Source organism: Mirounga leonina, unplaced genomic scaffold (genome assembly GCF_011800145.1).
Source record: "Mirounga leonina isolate KUSES-001 unplaced genomic scaffold, KU_Mleo_1.0 Mir_170, whole genome shotgun sequence".
Lineage (NCBI taxonomy): Eukaryota > Metazoa > Chordata > Mammalia > Carnivora > Phocidae > Mirounga > Mirounga leonina.
Window position 1 is genome coordinate 22,134,915 of NW_023270433.1, and position 18,987 is coordinate 22,153,901.

The 18,987-nt window shown below is 41.4% G+C and overlaps 1 protein-coding gene across 3 annotated transcripts in view; it reads left to right on the plus strand.

Annotated features, from left to right (window-relative positions):
• Positions 1-653: 653 nt before the first annotated feature.
• Positions 654-18,987, plus strand: part of SVEP1 (sushi, von Willebrand factor type A, EGF and pentraxin domain containing 1) — a 193,148-nt gene continuing 174,814 nt past the window's right edge. For 2 of the 3 annotated variants that reach the window (XM_035016091.1, XM_035016092.1), the window contains exon 1: positions 656-1,773. In XM_035016091.1, the coding sequence (XP_034871982.1) occupies positions 1,234-1,773 (540 nt within the window). In that variant the 5' untranslated portion in view covers positions 656-1,233. Of the gene's footprint in view, positions 1,774-18,987 lie in introns of all 3 variants that reach the window. The other variant, XM_035016093.1, reaches the window with a different exon arrangement.

The window sequence follows — 18,987 nt, forward strand, 5'->3', positions numbered from 1 at the left end:
TGAAACAGACACAAACACATGAGAAGGGACTTGAGATAAAGACCACTACTCATTCTTCAGATTCCAACACAAACGTTCTTAGAGAAGGTTTCCCTGACCTCTTCAAGGTCAAGTCTGTCTACCTAAGATCTCCTTCATAGAACTTAGCATTGAGGGCTAGAATTATATATATCGTTTGTGGAATATCTGGCTAAGGGTCACCTCACTTGTTACCCTGTAAGTTCCCTGGGGACAAGATCCATGGTAATTTTTGTCCCTCATTATATTCCTGGTGTCCTGGCACATAATAGGTGCTCAAAGATATTTGTTGAATGAATGAAGGAGTGAACAAACGAGTGAATAAATAAATGCATGGATGAAGCAGCACGACAAATCATCCCCATGCGATGCATAGGGGTAGATGCAATCCCTACATGGTGTGGTCTGAGGGGGCCCTGAAGAGTCTACACACACACACACACACACACACACACCACTGATCAGAAATCCCCACCAGGAAAGTCAAACATCTATTTGGTGAGGGTTGTGGGGGCACCGGAGGGGGTAAAAAGAGACACAAAAGGTGAGCAAGCAGTTTTCAAAGGATGCTTTCAACTCGCTGGCCAGTCCGTGTGTGTTTTCCTCTACAAAGTGTTTCCAATTACTGTGGCACTCTCGGTATCTGGATCCATCTCCAGTGAATTCCTCTGCAGCTCCTGCCAGACATATGGGATCAATCAGGGCTTCGGCGCTGGTGCGCTTGCTGCGGGAATGTTGACAGCCTGACAGACGCGGGGTTCTGGTGTCATGGAATCTCCGAGTCTTTGGCCTGATCCCGGGAGGAGAATGAGAGGGGGAGGAGAGAGATAGAGGCAGAGATAGAGGACGGAGAGAGGAGAGGGGAGCGGGAGAGACAGAGAGAGGAGGAAGAGAGGGAGAAGGAGGGACGCGGGAGATTTTTCTTGACTGCCCCCTTTCCTTCAAACATTTTATAGGCTTCGGGGAGAGAGGGAGGAGGAGAGAGGGAAGAAAAAGGGCGAGAGCGCGAGGGGTAGGGCGCGCGCGCCTTTCCCTGCGAGCCCCGGAGCCGCGGGAGTCCGCTCGTGTCCCAGGCTGGGCCAGGAGGGCGCCGAGGCTCCGACCGCCGCCCCGCGCCCGCGCCGCGCACTCCCCTCCGCGAGCCGGGCGGCCGAGCGTGTCTCCGCGCCGGGGCCGACGCCTGCGCTCCGGGCCGGCCGCTCCGTCTCCAGCGCGATGTGGCCGCGCCTGGCCTTTTGTTGCTGGGGTCTGGCGCTCGTTTCGGGCTGGGCGACCTTTCAGCAGATGTCCCCGTCGCGCAATTTCAGCTTCCGCCTCTTCCCCGAGACCGCGCCCGGAGCCCCGGGGCGGCTGCCCGCGCCGCCCGCGCCGCCCGCGCCCGGCGAGGACGCGGCGGAGAGCAAAGTGGAGCGGCTGGGCCAGGCGTTCCGGCGGCGCGTGCGGCTGCTGCGCGAGCTCAGCGAGCGCCTGGAGCTCGTCTTCCTGGTGGACGAGTCGTCCAGCGTGGGCCAAGCCAACTTCCTCAGCGAGCTCAAGTTCGTCCGCAAGCTGCTGTCCGACTTCCCCGTGGTGCCCACGGCCACGCGCGTGGCCATCGTGACCTTCTCGTCCAAGAACAACGTGGTGCCGCGCGTCGATTACATCTCCCACCGCCGCGCGCACCAGCACAAGTGCGCGCTGCTCAGCCGCGAGATCCCGGCCATCACCTACCGCGGCGGCGGCACCTACACCAAGGGCGCCTTCCAGCAAGCCGCGGTAAGGCGCCCGCCCCTCGCGGCTCCGGCCCTCGTCCCCCGGCCCTGCCCATCCTTTGCTGCGGGCTCACCTCCACCCCGGGGTTCACCCTCGGGCAAGCCGCAGCCTGCCCACGCCAAGTCCCAGTGCACAGAATCAGAGTCTTACCTACCTTCCTATTGTTGAGGGTCGCGGCGGGTGATGGATTTTAACCGCTTAGCGAGATGGCAGGCTCCTCACAGCGGTCTCCTCTGAGGGCCGTCTTAGGAAGGGGTCCTTAAGAGGCGGTCCACGTTCACACGTGTAGGGACAGGCCGTGTCCGAGCTGGAACAGGTGAGTGAGTGTGCGTTATGAAGTGTCTCTAAAGGTAAGACGTAGAGCGAACTGAGGAGTTCCTCAATTCCTTTTTGTGTTATTGTATGCTTTTGATACGCATTTCACTGCATGCGTTTCTTATTTTTACTGAGACCTTTCTAGGATTTTTAGCATCTAGAAGAGGAAGTCCGTTTTAGAGGATGGACTTTTACATAATTTAACTTTTTCTGATTACCAAGTAACACATATTCAGTGGAAGAAAATTTGGAATACACAGAAATGTCTGACACATACCAGCATGCCAGTATTTGTGGAATGAATGAAACAGGAAGGAGGAAAAGGGGGGGACTATGACCCCATCACCCTTAAAAAACCACTGTTTACATGTTGTTGAACAGTCGCTCAATATGCATATGTGCATACTTTTCACCCAAGTGGTGTCTTGCTGTTTTGTAGCCTACATTTTTCATTTGTTATATCAAAAATGATCTACACTAGTATATTATACATCTAATATAGCTATTGGATATCTACACTAGCTGCATACTATTCCATTGAATACATACACCGTCATTTAATTTACCTGTCACCTGTTATTGGGCACTTAGGGTTTTTATTAACTAAGTTATGGTAAACACAAATATTTGTGCACCCTGTTGATTACTTCCTTAGGAAGAATTTCTAAGAGGTTCCTGATTTAAGAATATGAACATTTGTAAGCTTCTCGATACACATTGTCCAATTCTCCCTTGGAGGGTCATGCAAATTTACATTCCCACCAGCAGAGTATCACAGCAGTTAAGTTTGCCATATGGTCACCAATAACGTGTACTATTATTTTAAATATCTTTGCCAATTTCATAGTTGAATAGAGGTATCATTTCAGCAAATTCACATTTTTAGTTTTATTGAGGATGACTATTTTTCAGTACATTTACTGGGCATTTGTATTTTTCCTTTGATACTTACCTGGTCATAATTTTTGCCCATTTTGCACCGACAGTATATGTTAGTTTTTTTTCCTTATTGATTTGTAAAAGCTCTTTATATAGTAAGACTAGTAACTCCTATTTGTATGTGCTGCAAATGTTTTTCCAGGTCACTGCCTTTTACTTTTGTTTATTGCAGTGTTGCTATATGATGTAACATATTCAAATCTATTAAACATTGACCTTAAGATCCCATATTTGCTTATATTCTTAGAATGGCCTTTTCATTTCCCAAATTGGAGAAATGGTTTTCCATTTAACAGTATAATTCATCTGGAACTTATTTTAGTGTATGGTATGACGAAGATATCTATTTTATTTTTTAGTAAATAGTTAACAAGTTGTCCTCGTATCATTTGCTTGAAAGCTATCCATCCTTTTCCAATTTAATCGAATGCCACTTTTATCATCCACTAAATGCTTATGGGTATTTGATCTTCTGACTTTCTATTAATTTGTCTTATCTGTTTATTATTTTTAAGCTTTGCAAAAGCGATTTAATTATAACTTTACAATATATTTAAATATCTGGCAGTGCAAATTCTCCCTTTTTCTTATCCCTTTGAAATCAATTCTTATGTATTTATTACTTAATATGAATTTTTAATTCATTTTCACATATTTCAAATGAAAGCAACCAGGATTTTGATTTCAATAGAGAAAATATCAAATTAAATTGTGGATTACTTATATTTTATAATAATAGTTCTCCCCAAGTCAAAAATATGTCTATATATAACCAGTTCTTTCAGTAAAGTTGTAGATTTCTAGTAATTAAGTCCTGCATATAGTTCCAAATTTAGGCCTAACTATATTCTATTCAGTATTGCTACCATGAATAGCACCTTTTCAAATTCAATTGTAAACGGTTATTCTTATTGTACAGAAACATTGTTGATTTTCTGAATATATCTTCTGTATCTAGATTCTTGCCAAAGTCTATTTGATTCATTTTTTCTTTTTAAATACATTTTATTTTACTGATAATAAATGGTTTATAGAAAATAATCAGACAAATTGCCTGTAAATACACTGTAATATTTGTGATATACACCTTTCTTGACTTTTTGCAGTTGTTTAAATAATAAGTATGTTTTTGTGCGTGCATAAACAGTGTTTGCCCAAAAGAGGATTATATTGTACATTCTCTTTTCTAACTTGACTTTCTTTTCCACCATATTTTCAGTCTTTTTCCATAATAAGAAATACACCTTTACTTTATCATTTTTCACAGTCATATAGTATTCCACTGTAGAATATGCCTTTATTTTATCATGTAAATACCCATTATTATATATTTAGGCTATTATAAACAACACCACGTGACTAAATTTTTCTTCATATCTTTAATAATTTCCTCAATGCAAATTTCTAAAGTGGCAGCTATTATTGCATCAAAGAGTATGCCCATTTTGTAAAGCCTTTGGTACATGTGCCAAGTTGTCCTGCAGAAAATCAGCACCAAATTGCACTCCTATGTGCAGTGCCTGGATCAGTACTTAGGATGCAGCCAACATAGCTTAGTGTCACTTGAACACCCCCCAGGCCCCCACTTTATATGTGAAAAGTAGAGTCCCATTTGGAATTGCATTTCCTAGTGAGGCTGAACATTTTTTTCATATATTACTGACCATATATAGCTCTGCTTTTTTGGATATCCATTAAAATATTTTGGGATTATTATCCATTTTTTATTTGAGGGTGCTTCTTTTTCTTACTGATTAGCAAATGCTCTTTGCATTTTTTTTTTAAGATTTTATTTATTTATTTGAGAGAGAGAGTGAGAGAGCATGAGAGGGGAGAGGGTCAGAGGGAGAAGCAGACTCCCCGCTGAGCAGGGAGCCTGATGTGGGACTTGATCCAAGGACTCTGGGATCATGGCCTGAGCCAAAGGCAGTCACTTAACCACTGAGCCACCCAGGTGCCCTGTTCTTTGCTTCTTAATGGCATTAACCTTCCTGCTGCTAAGTATGAGGCAAGTAGTTTTTCTAGGTGTTTCTAAATTGCTTTCTGAATTTCTTCATGGTGACAACATCTAGCATTTTATCAATTGATTGAATCTATGTTTCTTTTCATTTGTGCTTTTTTCATTTCCTATGAAGTTTGAAAAGCTTTTGCCTCTAGGAGATGAAGTAACTCCTTAAAGATGCCCCCCTTTTATTGAACTGTTTTACCAGGCAGGGTTCAGTTTTGCAGATCCGGTTCTCTGTTGACCCCCATTCCAAGTACTCATGAGGTCCTAGGGCTGGCCTTATTCCTGATGTCACCACCCACTCCATCTGGAAGAACCCTGCTGCATCAGGGAAAAACTTGCCATATACCAGCTCCTCTGTTTGGATTGGCCAGGTTTGCCTGGGGCCTCTAAGTACGTTGATCCAAAACAGTTAAATGGGTAATGAATCGAGTACACACTGCTCGCCTCAAGACCTACTCTGTCTTCAGCTTTCTCCTTCCAAGTACTATATCCTGTCTTGGAAAGTGAAATTGCCAGCAAGGTTCCCCGTGCTGTTTTTCAGTCTGGATCCATTTGTAACCTAACAAGGCGAGACTTCTCAAAAGTTGGTGTTCTCATTTGGATTATGTGAAGGTGCAGGAGAGGGTCAGCTGGACCCAGTCCCTAGCTAACCTGGAAACTTACGTGTCTTTACGGAACCTCTGATGAGCATTCTTAGGTGTAATTAAAATATGGTATTGGGAGAAAATTGATAGAAGAGGAGTGATGTTTAAAAATGACATTAGTGGAAGTTTGCATATGGGTTTCTGCATGGGGATCAGGCAAGCCTATTTCATTGCAGAATTAGTTTGAAGATTGTAAGCTGTGTAGCTTGAGTTTGGATATGAAACTTAATACATTTCATCAGGGAAATGAGACAGTTCATCAGATTCCCATGTGTGTGCAGAATGGTATTATTGGAACGGACTGTGTTTGTGAGCTGGGAAATTGAAAATCACAGGGATATTTTTGAGGTTGTTAATTACTTTCCCCAGAAAAATTAGTTTTTCAAAACTTTTCCACTTGAAACGAATGTCCACACACTATACACAGGCACAAACACAGGCAGACAAATACACAAGGCACAATAACATAGACATAGATACGTGTTTGCAAGTCCATGACCACCCCTCACAATCCACACACCTTACTCCTCTTATGTAAAAAATCTCAAGATGTAGAATTTCCTTTGCCAGCATGAAATTTGCTGTTAGCTTTCAGCATATATGATTGACTAAACAAAAAAGATAACAGTGGGCTTTATTTTTTTATTCAGTGTCAGAATTGTACAGCTTGATGGGGAGTATATCACACTTTATTTCAATGGATAAACTGCACTGTAGATCTTTTCTTTTTAGACATTATCCGCCAGCGCTCATCAAAGAGTGCAAAGACTAAAGCGGTGAATCTGTAGTTAGCGCAGGTCCTTCCAGAAACACAGTCAGTAGAATGGGAGGAAGATTTAGCACCTTGAACTTACATGAAAACCTTTTACAAAATAAACAGAAAGCTCTTCAGATTTTCCTTTCCAAGGAGTGACTTTTTCATAACAACTTTTCTTCTTAGTTTTTCTCTCCACCATGTATTTATAAATTGCCTTTCCTAAACTGCATCTTTTGGATTGGCCACACTATGAATGCAAGGCTGTCCACCTCTTCAGCATTTCAAGTCGTTATACAAGCAGAGCCCCTCATTCCTACTTCACTTTTGCTAAATATCTATTAAACAAACAGCATGAAGCTTCCTTTGAAAAAAAAGTTCTGCTTTTCTCCATCGTTCCACAGTTCCAGAAATATGATCCTCTGGTGAGGAATGTGCTGTCTCACCAAAAATTTGAGCTTTAGATGGCCAGGAGACTGGGAAGAGATGGGCAACAGCTCTTGCTGGCTTTAGGGAAAGAGCATCACTGTGATATCTCCACACTAGTATGTATTCACACCTTTACGAGGAGACAAATCTGCTCTCTCAGCCTTATGGGAGGAAAGGATCTGTTTTTAAGTTTTCTAATAAAATCTGGAGATGTGTGAGATGACACTAGATTAAAACCCTGACGAATAAAATTATGTTATCATACAGTAGACCAATTATAGCCGTTGTGCATTTTCTAGCAGGCTTTCTGATGGCCCAAATGCTGAAGGAATAGGAAGATTTGAGTTTTCCTTTCTTAGGGGAAAGGATTGAAGGGGAGTCATACAATCTACAGTGGACTCAGTTGATCCAAACTTGGAGCATGACTTAGAGGTCTCAAGAATTGCTCACTGATGCAGAAGCTAATTTGTTTCAATACTGAAAAGATACACTTCTAAATGTCTCTCTGGAAATGTTCTCTCTTTTGTGCTGCTTAGGCTTTTAAACAATTCTCCTTTTGCCTTAGTCTTATGTAGGAACTTGTTTTGTCATCCCATCCAAACTTTAGAAGTGCGAATGAATGAATGAATTGAAAGAGTCCTCAGTGCATAAAGCAGAATAATAAGAACGTACACCTACTGCTTCTGTTATCATTATTGGCTGCCAGTAGTCTGTTATGTTTGGTTGAAATGTATCATGAGAACTCCTGGTCAAAGACTTGACTGCCTAGACACAGAGAGAGGTTGGACTATTCTGTCCTGCTTCATTTCTGTGGTCAAAGGATAGGAAAGTCTCTCCCATCCCCTACCTCCTGCCATGTCCTCCTGGCTCAGAGAGGATCTCTCTTCATAGCGGCCATGGAATTATTAAATGTATTCATTCTTGATCAGATATGCCTTTAATTTGTGAAGTGATTTATAACTTACAGTGCTTTCATATTAAGATTTTACAGAATCAGTTCTGAAGATTCAAGTTTTATAGGAACAGCATCAGATTCTAGAAGAAGTTATGTAACTAAATGCTAGTCACAAAGCTAAGTAAATGCCACAGACAGTCAGTCCAGTCTTCTGACTTGTCATCTTGTCTTTTTCCTCCCCTGCCCGCCATTTCCTACATTTGACCATGTTACCTCCATGTCTTGAGTTATATCAAAAGCTAGGGAGAAGTCGAAGATTCCATTTCTAGAGCTGCAGAAGTGTTACATTAAGACATAAAGCCAAACACTCTAGCCCAGAAGACATAAACCATGGTCTTCAGGCCTTTTCATTCATGGATACATTTCATTTAGACATATGTATATACATGCATGTTTGTGTGTGTTTATATATATACAATATATTCTCTTTTTTCTCTCTCCCACCCCTCCCATACAATATATTTTCTAATTCTAGCAGATATTTTAAAATCAGAAAATTGCTTTTTTTTAAAAAAAAAATCTGACTTTTTGTCTTACCCTTGACAAATTGGAATATGTAGTAATTCTGGGTGTGATTTGTCTCAACTCATCAGAGTCCCCACCTGGCTCATGGAATTTTCTTTCATTGTCCTTGATTGCTACTCCATGGTCTGACATAGATCAATCATGGGCAGAGCCTGAAGTGGTATAATCCCTTCTAGTTTATCTTCTGAGCTTCCTTTTTACCACTGAATTAGCTAGGAGTAGGTTTAGCTGGCTGTAATTGAAAAATCTAAAGTACCACTGGCTTAAACACAATAAGCATTTATTTCTGTCTCAAACTGTTTTGAAAATTATTAGAGGAGAGCCTGGATGGCTTAGTCAGTTAAACGTCTGCCTTCAGCTCAGATCATGATCCCGGGGTCCTGAGATCGAGTCCTGCATCGGGCTTCTTGCTCAGTGGGGAGCCTGCTTCTCTCTCTACCTCCCACTCCCCCTGCTTGTGCTCACTCTTTCTCTGACAAATGAATAAATAAAATCTTTGAAAAAATTGTTAGAAAACTCTAATATGGCAGGTCTGTGATGTCTTCAGGGATCCAGAGTCTCTCCTTCAGCTCTCTGCTCCACCATCTTCAGGTCACCTCAGTGGTCTAAGATGGCTGTTGGAGCCTCCAAACATCAGGGGCTTATGCCGGACCCCAGGGATGAGGACAAGGCAAAGACAGTCACATCATTCTTTTAGGAGACTCTGTGGCCATCCACATCATACTTCCATGTAGATCTCATTTGGGACCACTTGGGCTCATGCCCATCCTTGAAGAGGGAGGAGAGGATGGATGCTGAGGAAGTAAGAAGCAGTCTTTGCCATACCAGTGTCAGGAAGAGCCTGCGTCTAACCAGGGGAATTTTGGAAATCCCACTTCATTTCTTCCTCAAATGGCACTGGCCTGACTCAGCTCAAGATGGAAGACTGAGGGTGCCTGGGTGGCTCAAATGGTTAAGCGTCTGCCTTCGGCTCAGGTCATGGTCCCAGGGTCCTGGGATCGAGTCCCGCATCGGGCTCCCTGCTCCTTGGGAGCCTGCCTCTCTCTCTGTCTCTCATGAATAAATAAATAAAAATCTTAAAAAAAAAAAAAAAGATGGAAGACTGAGGCCTTGCCTAACTGAAACATCTTTGCCCTTGTGCTCGATTATACATCTTTTAATAAAAACTATCAAAGTTCCAGAGCAATCCATTTAAATTTTGGCAACAAAAACTACTTATGTTCGTTTCCCAGGAGCCAGAAGTTTCTAAATAATATGGCATCCACTCCCAAATAAAATATTATACTGAAAGTGATGGGGGGAAGATGCATACTACCAAATAAAATCAATATTTTTTGTCATTAATTTAGTAAACGCAAGTTAACGTTTCTCAGGAAAACATGGTGCTTCTTTGGCTTTTCTAGAGTAAGCTGTCAGGTTAAGAGACCTCTCCATTACAAGGAATTTCCTGTTCTGTATTGTGTCTGCCTTTCCCTGATTTTTGAGACTGTTCTCTAAAGCTCCCCGGGCCATATGAAGAATGGATTTCTGGCGTAGACTCTGCTTACATACAATAACCTGCTCTGCTTTGGAGGCCAGTTGTGGATAGGGAAAACTCTGAGAGCTGATGATGTATGTTGGATGTGTTACAGTGCTTCACTTGAAATGAATGATAGTGGTCAGAAGGTGAAATCTGCAACACATTAGTAGGTATATTTTCTTATCAATCTTCATAAAAAGATTTTTTTTTAAGATTTTATTTATTTATTTGAGAGAGAGAGAATGAGAGAGAGCACATGAGAGGGGGGAGGGCCAGAGGGAGAAGCAGACTCCCCGCCGAGCAGGGAGCCCGATGCGGGACTCAATCCAGGGACTCCAGGATCATGAACTGAGCCGAAGGCAGTCGCTGAACTGAGCCGAAGGCAGTCGCTTAACTGACTGAGCCACCCAGGCGCCCTTCATAAAAAGATTCTTAAAGTATGCATCTTCTTTGCTATCTGTCCTTCTCATGAGGTCGTCCAAGCGTTGCTGTTTTATTTATGTAAAGAGTTAAGCAATAAAGATTTTTCGAATTCAGAGCATATATTTCTTTCAGAGCTGCAGGAATTATGAAAGCTGTACACTTGAGGATAGATTCTCATTATTATATATGTTGCAGTGGTGCTAGCGACCTTGTTTCTAGATGTGAATACATGTAATCCAAAGTTAAGGAAAAAATACCTTACACACTATTAGTAGAGAGAAACATTTTAAAGCAAGTTCGTTGCAGGACCTATTCCATGATTGAATCATTTACTAAGTAAACTAACCTTACTAAAACTAACTTTACTAGTAACTAACTTTACTAAAGTTAGTTTACTTAGTAAATTTACTCAGTCACTGAATAAGTAAAGTCCAAGTTGGCCGTTTTTCCAGCTGTAAGTTGCTGCTAGAGTATATAAAATGTATTTTGAGATACATGCATTCGACGCACTATTTCCCTCATTCCTGCAGAACCACTCCTAATAGCCTTCATTGTGTAATGCCCATCCTGCCACACCTGGTTATAGGTTGTATTAGCTACTAATGCAAAATGTAGGTTTTTTTTTTTTAATTTCAAAGATGATATTTTAAAATGTATATACATGTGTGTGGTTAAAATACATACACTTTAATTTTTTCAGATACGAACTTTTTCAAATTTTCATTAGCTCCACCTCTAAACTCAAGTGCATCCGTATTTCCTTGTATTAGAGTAAGGGTCTCTGCCCTCAGCCAAGGAAGACCTTCCCCCAAGTCAGAACATTCATAATACATCTCTATATTTAAAACTTGGTAGCATGTTTCCAGAGCAATATGATAAATTGTCAGTATGTTTACAGAGTCTTCAAAGTAAAAAAAACTTTAAGTAATTACCAATCAAAGAATTTCTTATAAAATACAAACTTAAGACATACTCAAAGATTCTGTAAAAGTATACTCATCCCAGCATTACTTGAAATAGGAAAAAATTAGAAACAATCTGGCTGTGGTTTGGGAGGGCTCAGTAAATGATACCTTTCTTTACCTCTCCTGAGTTCTAGATCAATTGAATTAGAATACACCATAAAAGGTGGGTGGAGAATCAGACATGCTCTTGTCCCCTGCTCGTGGAGAATGTGGCTTAGGTGCACAGCTTCCTAATACTGAATCTTGAAATTAAATGGACTTGCCTCCCCAGGAATAGACAGTTCTGGGCACATGGGAGCTTGCCTTTGTAAAACTGAGAGCGCTCTTTCCCAGAAGCCAAAGGCTAAAGAGAAGGGGAGAAGGAGCAGCTGGGGAAACTCTCTTCTTCAGAAGAGTGAGAAATGGTGGTGTAGGGGGCCAAGGAGTAACTGGTGGCTGACACTCGACACAGAAACTAGAGGCAGTAACCACCAAGTTCCAACAACTCAAGACAATTTAAGAAAATACTATATCTACACTGATATGTATTATAGTCAATAAAATCATATTTTAAAAAACTATTTAATGACATAATAAATCAGCCAAATAGCATTAAATGAGCCGAAACTCTCTGTGGGTGTTTACCATCAGTATGTAGAACTGCATATATAATATAGGTCCAAATCTCATTAAATATACACAGAAAAAAGGCTGGGAAGAAAAATTTTAAAATATTAACAGAAGTTATCTACAGGTAGTATATTTACCTTTTTAAGTATATCCATGTCTACTGCTTTTGAAAGAAGTAGGTTACAATGAACATGCACTGCACAGTAGGAAGTAAAAGGTGATTGAAGACCTGCCTTTAGGGTATCTGGCAGCATAGCCTGAAGTGATTGGGCTCAAGTATGAAAATCCTTTTATGTTTCAGCTTTTATCTTAAATATTCAGGAGAGTATTGTGTTTTATTCTCCAATACAGCTCTGCTTTAAGAAATAGAATGACACCTTAGGGTCACCTGGGTGGCTTAGTCAGTTAAGTGTCCAACTTTTGATTTCGGCTCAGGCCATGATCTCAGGGTCATGAGCTTAGAGCCCTGTGTGGGGCTCCTTACTCAGTGGGTAGTCGGCTTGAGATTCTCTCTCTCTCTCTCTGCCCCTCTCCCCCACTCTCTCTCTCAAATAAATAAATCTTTTAAAAAAAGAAATAAAATGACACTTTCACTTATTATCAAGGAATCGAAATGATACAATTCTAGTCTTTTCTTCATCAGGTACCCAAGGCTGTAGTGTTGAGTCTCTAAGGGCTGGAGAATCATACTGGGTTAAAAGCACTCACTCCAGCTGGCCTTCTCCTCTCTCCCGGTGCCACACTGGATCTTGAGAATCCAGACTCACATACAACTCTGCACACAAGATAGTGGGTTTTTTTTTTTTTTTTTTTCATTGCTTGGTGAGCTGGTTATTCACTGAGGAGAGGAGCCTGGACATCTGGCCATGATGTAATGCAGAGCGGGGTGTTGAGGCTGCAGATGGTAGAAGAAACTGGGTCCATCACCTTGCTGAGAGGTCAGGAGAATGTGGCCCTCCTTTGTCTTGTCACACACGGAAGGGGACGCTGACCCACTGCCCTGTCAGTGTCTCTCACTCTTGTGGGTAATCCTCATCAAAGAACATTCTCAAGGAAGAAGGACTCTAACCCTTTAGTGTTATCACATGTAAATGAAACGATTGCCTCAAAGGACCCATTTTCCTCAATTCTCTAACTCTCAAGCTTCATTTTTTATTGTGATTTTTTTTTTTTTTTTTTTTTTGTCCTGTGCAGTGAAAGACCGTCTGTTTGCCTGCTGTTGCTGATGGAGAATGTTCAGGCACATTCAAATGTGTTGTTTGATGGTGTGTTTTGATCCTGGCATTTCTCTCAACTTGGCTCCCATATTTTGACCTACACCAGTTGGGTCATATCTGCAAGCCTTGTCATTTTAACCCTATTTTATAGGCTTTACCTTTCCAAATGAATCTGAAATTCACTTTGAAAGAAATTAAGCCATTTTTGTGTGTTTTTCTCATTACTCTTTCTAGCCAAGATTGCTCTCTTTTTAGTCATGATTTCTTTCAAAATACGCATGCTTGGCTTTTAAATGTTGCTTCAAAAGTAATGATTTCAGGCAGTTATTGTTGGAATCTCCTAGCAATAAAGATACCAAAGTTTAGGCATTTTGTATCTGGTCATTAGTGAAAATCTGTATTTTTTTTTTTTTTTAAGGGAGAGAGTACTTTTTCTTTTCTTTTTTTTTTTTTTTAAGATTTTATTTATTTATTTATTTGACAGAGAGAGAATGAGAGAGCACATGAGAGGGCGGAAGGTCAGAGGGAGAAGCAGACTCCCTGCCGAGCAGGGAGCCCGATGCGGGACTCGATCCTGGGACTCCAGGATCATGACCTGAGCCGAAGGCAGTTGCTTAACCAACTGAGCCACCCAGGCGCCCCGAAAATCTGTATTTTAAATACGCATCTGCAACAGGATGTTATGTGGGACTCGCTGTTGTCCCAGATTTGGCACCAGGATCCATAGCTTAACCTAAAGAACACTGATCATTGCACATTTTAAAGAGAGCCACCAATAACTGAGAATGATATATTCGCTCAGAGTTCACAGACTGCAGAAGAGACCCTACCCAATCAATCCCCCCTCACCTCTTGCCCAGCACCCAACTCTAGTCTATACCAGGAGAGAATTTGGGAGCAACAGATAAATAGAGACAGAGAAGCAGAGCAGGAATCTTTTTTTTTTTATCTTATTATGTTATGTTAGTCACCATACAATACATCATTAGTTTTTGATGTAGTGATCCACGCTTCATTGTTTTTGTATAACACCCAGTGCTCCATGCAGTACGTGCCCTCCTTAATACCCATCACCGGGCTAACCCATCCCCCTACCCCCTCCCCTCTAAAACCCTCAGTTTGTTTCTCAGACTCCATAGTCTTCCATGGTTTGTCTCTCCCTCTGATTCCCTCCCCCCCTTCAATTTTCCCTTCCTTCTCCTAATGTCCTCCATGCTATTTCTTATGTTCCACAAATAAGTGAAACCGTATGATAATTGACTTTCTCTGCTTGACTTATTTGACTTGGCATAATCTCCTCCAGTCCCATCCATGTTGATGTAAAAGTTGGGTATTCATCCTTTCTGATGGCTGAGTAATATTCCATTGTATATATGGACCACATCTTCTTTATCCATTCATCTGTTGAAGGGCATCTCAGGTCTTTCCACAGTTTGGCTATAGAGCAGGCGTCTCTTGGGGAAAGCAGTGTTCATACTGAAAGCAGATCTCTCTGTCCCTCACGTAGTGCTTTCCTTTCCAGCAACTCCGCAAAGAGACCAGCATTTTATATACTGGTTGGAAATTTACTTGGGCAGAAGCTTTCATTTTTCTCTCTGCCGATTTCATGGAGACGAAGTAAGCCAGAGACACTGCCAGTGTCTCCGTTTTGGGTTCGCCAGAAGCAGAACCTGAGATGAGGATTCAAGAGCAATTTGCTTCTTTGGGAAGTGATCCTAGTAAACATTGAGGACACGAGACAGGGAAGGGAACCAACAACAGAAAAGGTAACTAGTGTTGAACTCCACCGGGGAGTGGGGGGGGCCTGGGGCAGTGTAGAGTTCAAGCCTTAGAATGACCACAACTGAGAGGGATCTGTGGCACTTAGAAACCGACTCTCATCTGTCACTGTTGAGAGGGGCTCCGAGGAGGGTACCAATTCTGTCACCTCCCCTGCGAGTGGGCAGAGTGGTCTCCAGGCACCAAAGCAAGCCCTCCGACGAAGAGATACAGATGCTGGCAGTTGGAAGTCTGGGATGTGCAAACAGAGAGGTGTGGACAGGGTCTGCTGTTGGAGGCAAGAAGGAGTCTCAGAATGGCCTGCCCTATCAGCACATTGCAAAGCCAAGAGGTGTGACTTTTCCATGAGTGAAGGAGAACCACAGAAAGGAGCTGGAATTAAGTCACTTGGTTGCCCACTAAGCAAGACAACTCCAGTAGTCAGAAGTTATGTAGACTCCTGGAAGTGGGATCTGGGGAAAGGTGGGGAATTCTCTAAAGAACATACAGAGGGTGAGCATCTGCTGGTCCACAAACTTGGAAAGCCCCAGTGGCTTTTTCTTTATTTCTTTTCACTCTTCGCTCTTTCAAAACTTCCTTTTTCTCCTACAGTTTCAAGGCATAAGACCTACTATCAGAATTTAGTAGGCAGACATTGTTGAAGTCCTAGCAACAGAGAATTTTGCAGGGATTTGCAGAGTAATCGGTATTCACCTATTTGACATGTTCCCAAAATGTGGAGAAATACTGTAGGGACATATCTGATTAAATAAGGGAATTATAGGGAAACATTTTACGTAGTTCCATTGTAGCACTTGTTGTGGAGGTGATGCCTGTCTCCTCTCTGCTTGACAAGGACAGAGATCCCATCTTATGTGATTTTATGTATGCTCCAGGATAGAAAATGATATTCATTATAACCTTGGAGTTTCTGGAAAAGACATATCTTTGGATATTTAGCATTTTAAATTTTAGTATATCAAAGAGAGTATTGTGCTTCTGTGATTTCAAACTAAAACGAGGATGGTCATGACATCTTCTCAAAGGACTGTTTAGGGGATGCTTGACTTTTCAAATGATGGATTTTAGTAATTTCAGCCAATTCACTCTTCAGACCACTTTCTCCAAGGACCAATAGGAGGTGATGAGTAGAATCTCAGGCAGGTGTGACTCCCTACGTTTTTCCCCCTAAAACTGATCAAGGAGGCCAACCACACAGCACCTCTGTGGAGAACTCCATGCAGTGAGTTCAGAAGGGAATCTGCAGGCATCTGAATTGTGAACTCACATCCCCTCTCCACATCACTGTCCACACTGCCCTTTGCAATGTCATCCTCATAACAGCAAAGGTCAAGTAGTTACTTTGCTGTTCCTCTGCCCAGGGCATTATCTACTCCTTCCTGGCTCTGGTGGGATCCTATGGTCACTGGTTAGAGAGTTGTAATTTTTCCAAATCCCCTGACCTATCCTCTCAGCCTCCACAAATAGGATTATTTGTTTTCATTCACAGCTTTGAACAAAATGTTGGTTCCATTGTCTGGTTTATCTACTTGACCGACATATTCCAGCAATGGTGATAAGTGATTACTTGCTCGTCGGGTACCACTCTAAGCCCTTTTCCCCATATGAAGTCATTAATTCATTAAATCCTTGCAACAGCAAAGTCTCCCCCAGTAGGTTAGTATTATTATCCCCTAAGTACAGATGAGGGAAGCAAGACAAAGAGAATGTAAGTAACTTGACCAAAGTTATACTGCTGGTAAGTCAAGGTACTGGAATCCACATGCGGGCAGTCTGAGCCAAAGTCTGAATCCTTAACCACCAGGTAGGACTATCCTGTGCTATATTGTCTGAAGATCTGGTAGGTGCAGGGTCCTCTGATACATACTCATCATTGAAGTTCATTGCAAAGACATGAGGCAGAAAAGGCAGCCGCAATGGGGACTAGGTCTGCGGTGACTAAGCAGAAGGCCACATGGAGCAGATGCAGGACCAGGAGGAGTGAACATTTGGAGACTGTCATTTGAATGGACACTCTCTAAACACCTGCTAGTCCCAAGTGATCACCCTTATCCCCCACCCCCTTGATCCCCATTCAGTCCAGGACTCTCATATGCCACTTTTGTACAATATACTTTCATTGGCTTGCATCTCCCACCTCACATGCCTTAACAGATATGTCTACCAGCCATTGCAGAGACCAAGGCACTGAGACAGTGGAAGATCATCTTCTGTTTGCAACACATCTACCTCTGTCCTCTTCATTTATCTAGTTCCTGTGTTCTTAGCTTTCTCTAATCCGTGACCAGTTCTCAACTTCACACTCTTGATTAAAGTACAAACATGACTCAACAGAATTCATTTTTCTAGTCCTAGGTACATCTAGTCCTTCTTTCAAATTATCGTATAACCTAAACTTAGATTTATAAATTTATATGCCAAACCTCCGCACAAAACTTGGTCTTCCAACTAAATTCAGTTTTTCTTAATCTGGATACACAATATTCCCATGCATCATAATATTCCTGTTTTTCTTTTTCATATGCCATCCCATTTCACAAAAGAAAAACAAAATCTCCCTATGACTACTCTAGTAGTTTCTTCAGGTAAAAAGAACCCTCGCTTTAGCAATCAGCTCCAGAATCATCAATGCTTGGAAAAACCTTTCTTTAAATACCTTAGGTAATGAGTTAGATTTATTTATGTATCCAGTGCATATTTAGGAAACACTGTTACTGTGAGGGCAAGCATATAATTAAATTATAAGAATTGGTTATCTACCAGACTATATTATTCTCAAATACAGTTTTTAAATACAATTTTAAAAGTCAACATTTTTGAATGATTACATATGTAAATATTACTAGAGTCACTGATGGATGATTTAAGTATTTACGTATAATAGGTCTTCTAATTTATTCAACATTAGATCATTTGGGGTTTAATTTCAGGGTTTTTTTAAATATATGAAAAACAGAATCTTTTGCTCTAGAATGGTAATTGATGTGGTCATTTATACAAGCCAAAATACAAAACAAAACAAACAAAAAAAAACATAACAAAGTGTCATTTATTTGGAATGCTAATAAATGTCACAATTAAATGTGTTTTTTGATAAATTTAGGATAACTATAACAAATAAAATACACAGTAGGTTCATGAACTTAAAATCTCCTCTCAACTTCCACCCGCTTTGAATTTCCGTGTGTCAGTACATTTGATTTGAAGTATATCTGGGTTTTTGAAAAGTTAGATTGTTCCTGAAGCCCAAATATTTGCAGTGTAGTGGTTAGATTATCTGTGTCCTTTATATTGTCTAAGCTCCTGATAAATTTTTCCTTCATAGATACTATGAATATACCTAGTAAAAAGACATCATTTCTTTCCTGACAGCTTTGAATCAAGATTTTTCTACTTTCTGAGGAAAAATTTTACAATTGAATTCTCCCAAAAACCTACATTGTTTCCTGGCATTTGATGCTTTTCTGGAAGGACAGTTTGCTCTGATAAATTTTCAAAACTGTTTTTCTCCTGGATAAGTCCAAGCATAGCATTCAATTCTTTCCTTTCTTTGTAGCTCATTTCTTCTATAGTGTGTGTCAATCACCAATCATTTTCACTGAGAAGCACATCCATCCTCAGTCCTTTGCCCACCTAGAGAGGCTGTCCCTTTCTGTGTGGATTGAGAGTGGCAATTCAGAGGTTGAGATGGATCATTTATATTCTTTCTCTTGGGAATTTGGAGTAGGGCACAAAAATGCTCCGAGAGTAGATTTTTTTTTTTTTTTCGCCAGTAGGTGGGGAATATAAAGTTAAGACTTCACAGAGAACCAGAGGAATCCCATCAATGTAAAGAGTGAACAAAGATGTGTTGACAGAAACTGAGACAAGATACAGCATGACCCCAGAAGGAAACAGGTGGATGGAAAGTTGGAGGGAGTAGCCATTAGTTCCTGCAGCTTGGTTGTTCCTGGTTCCAGTCCCTCTCTTTAAAAAAAACAAAAACAAAACAAAAAAACCCTTTATTATTGTAGAGAAGGGAGAGAGAGCATGAGTGGGAGAGGCAGAGGGAGAGAGAATCTCAAGCAGATGCCATGCTAAGCTCAGAGCCCAACACAGGTCTCCATCTCATGACTTTGGGAGATAACGATCCGACC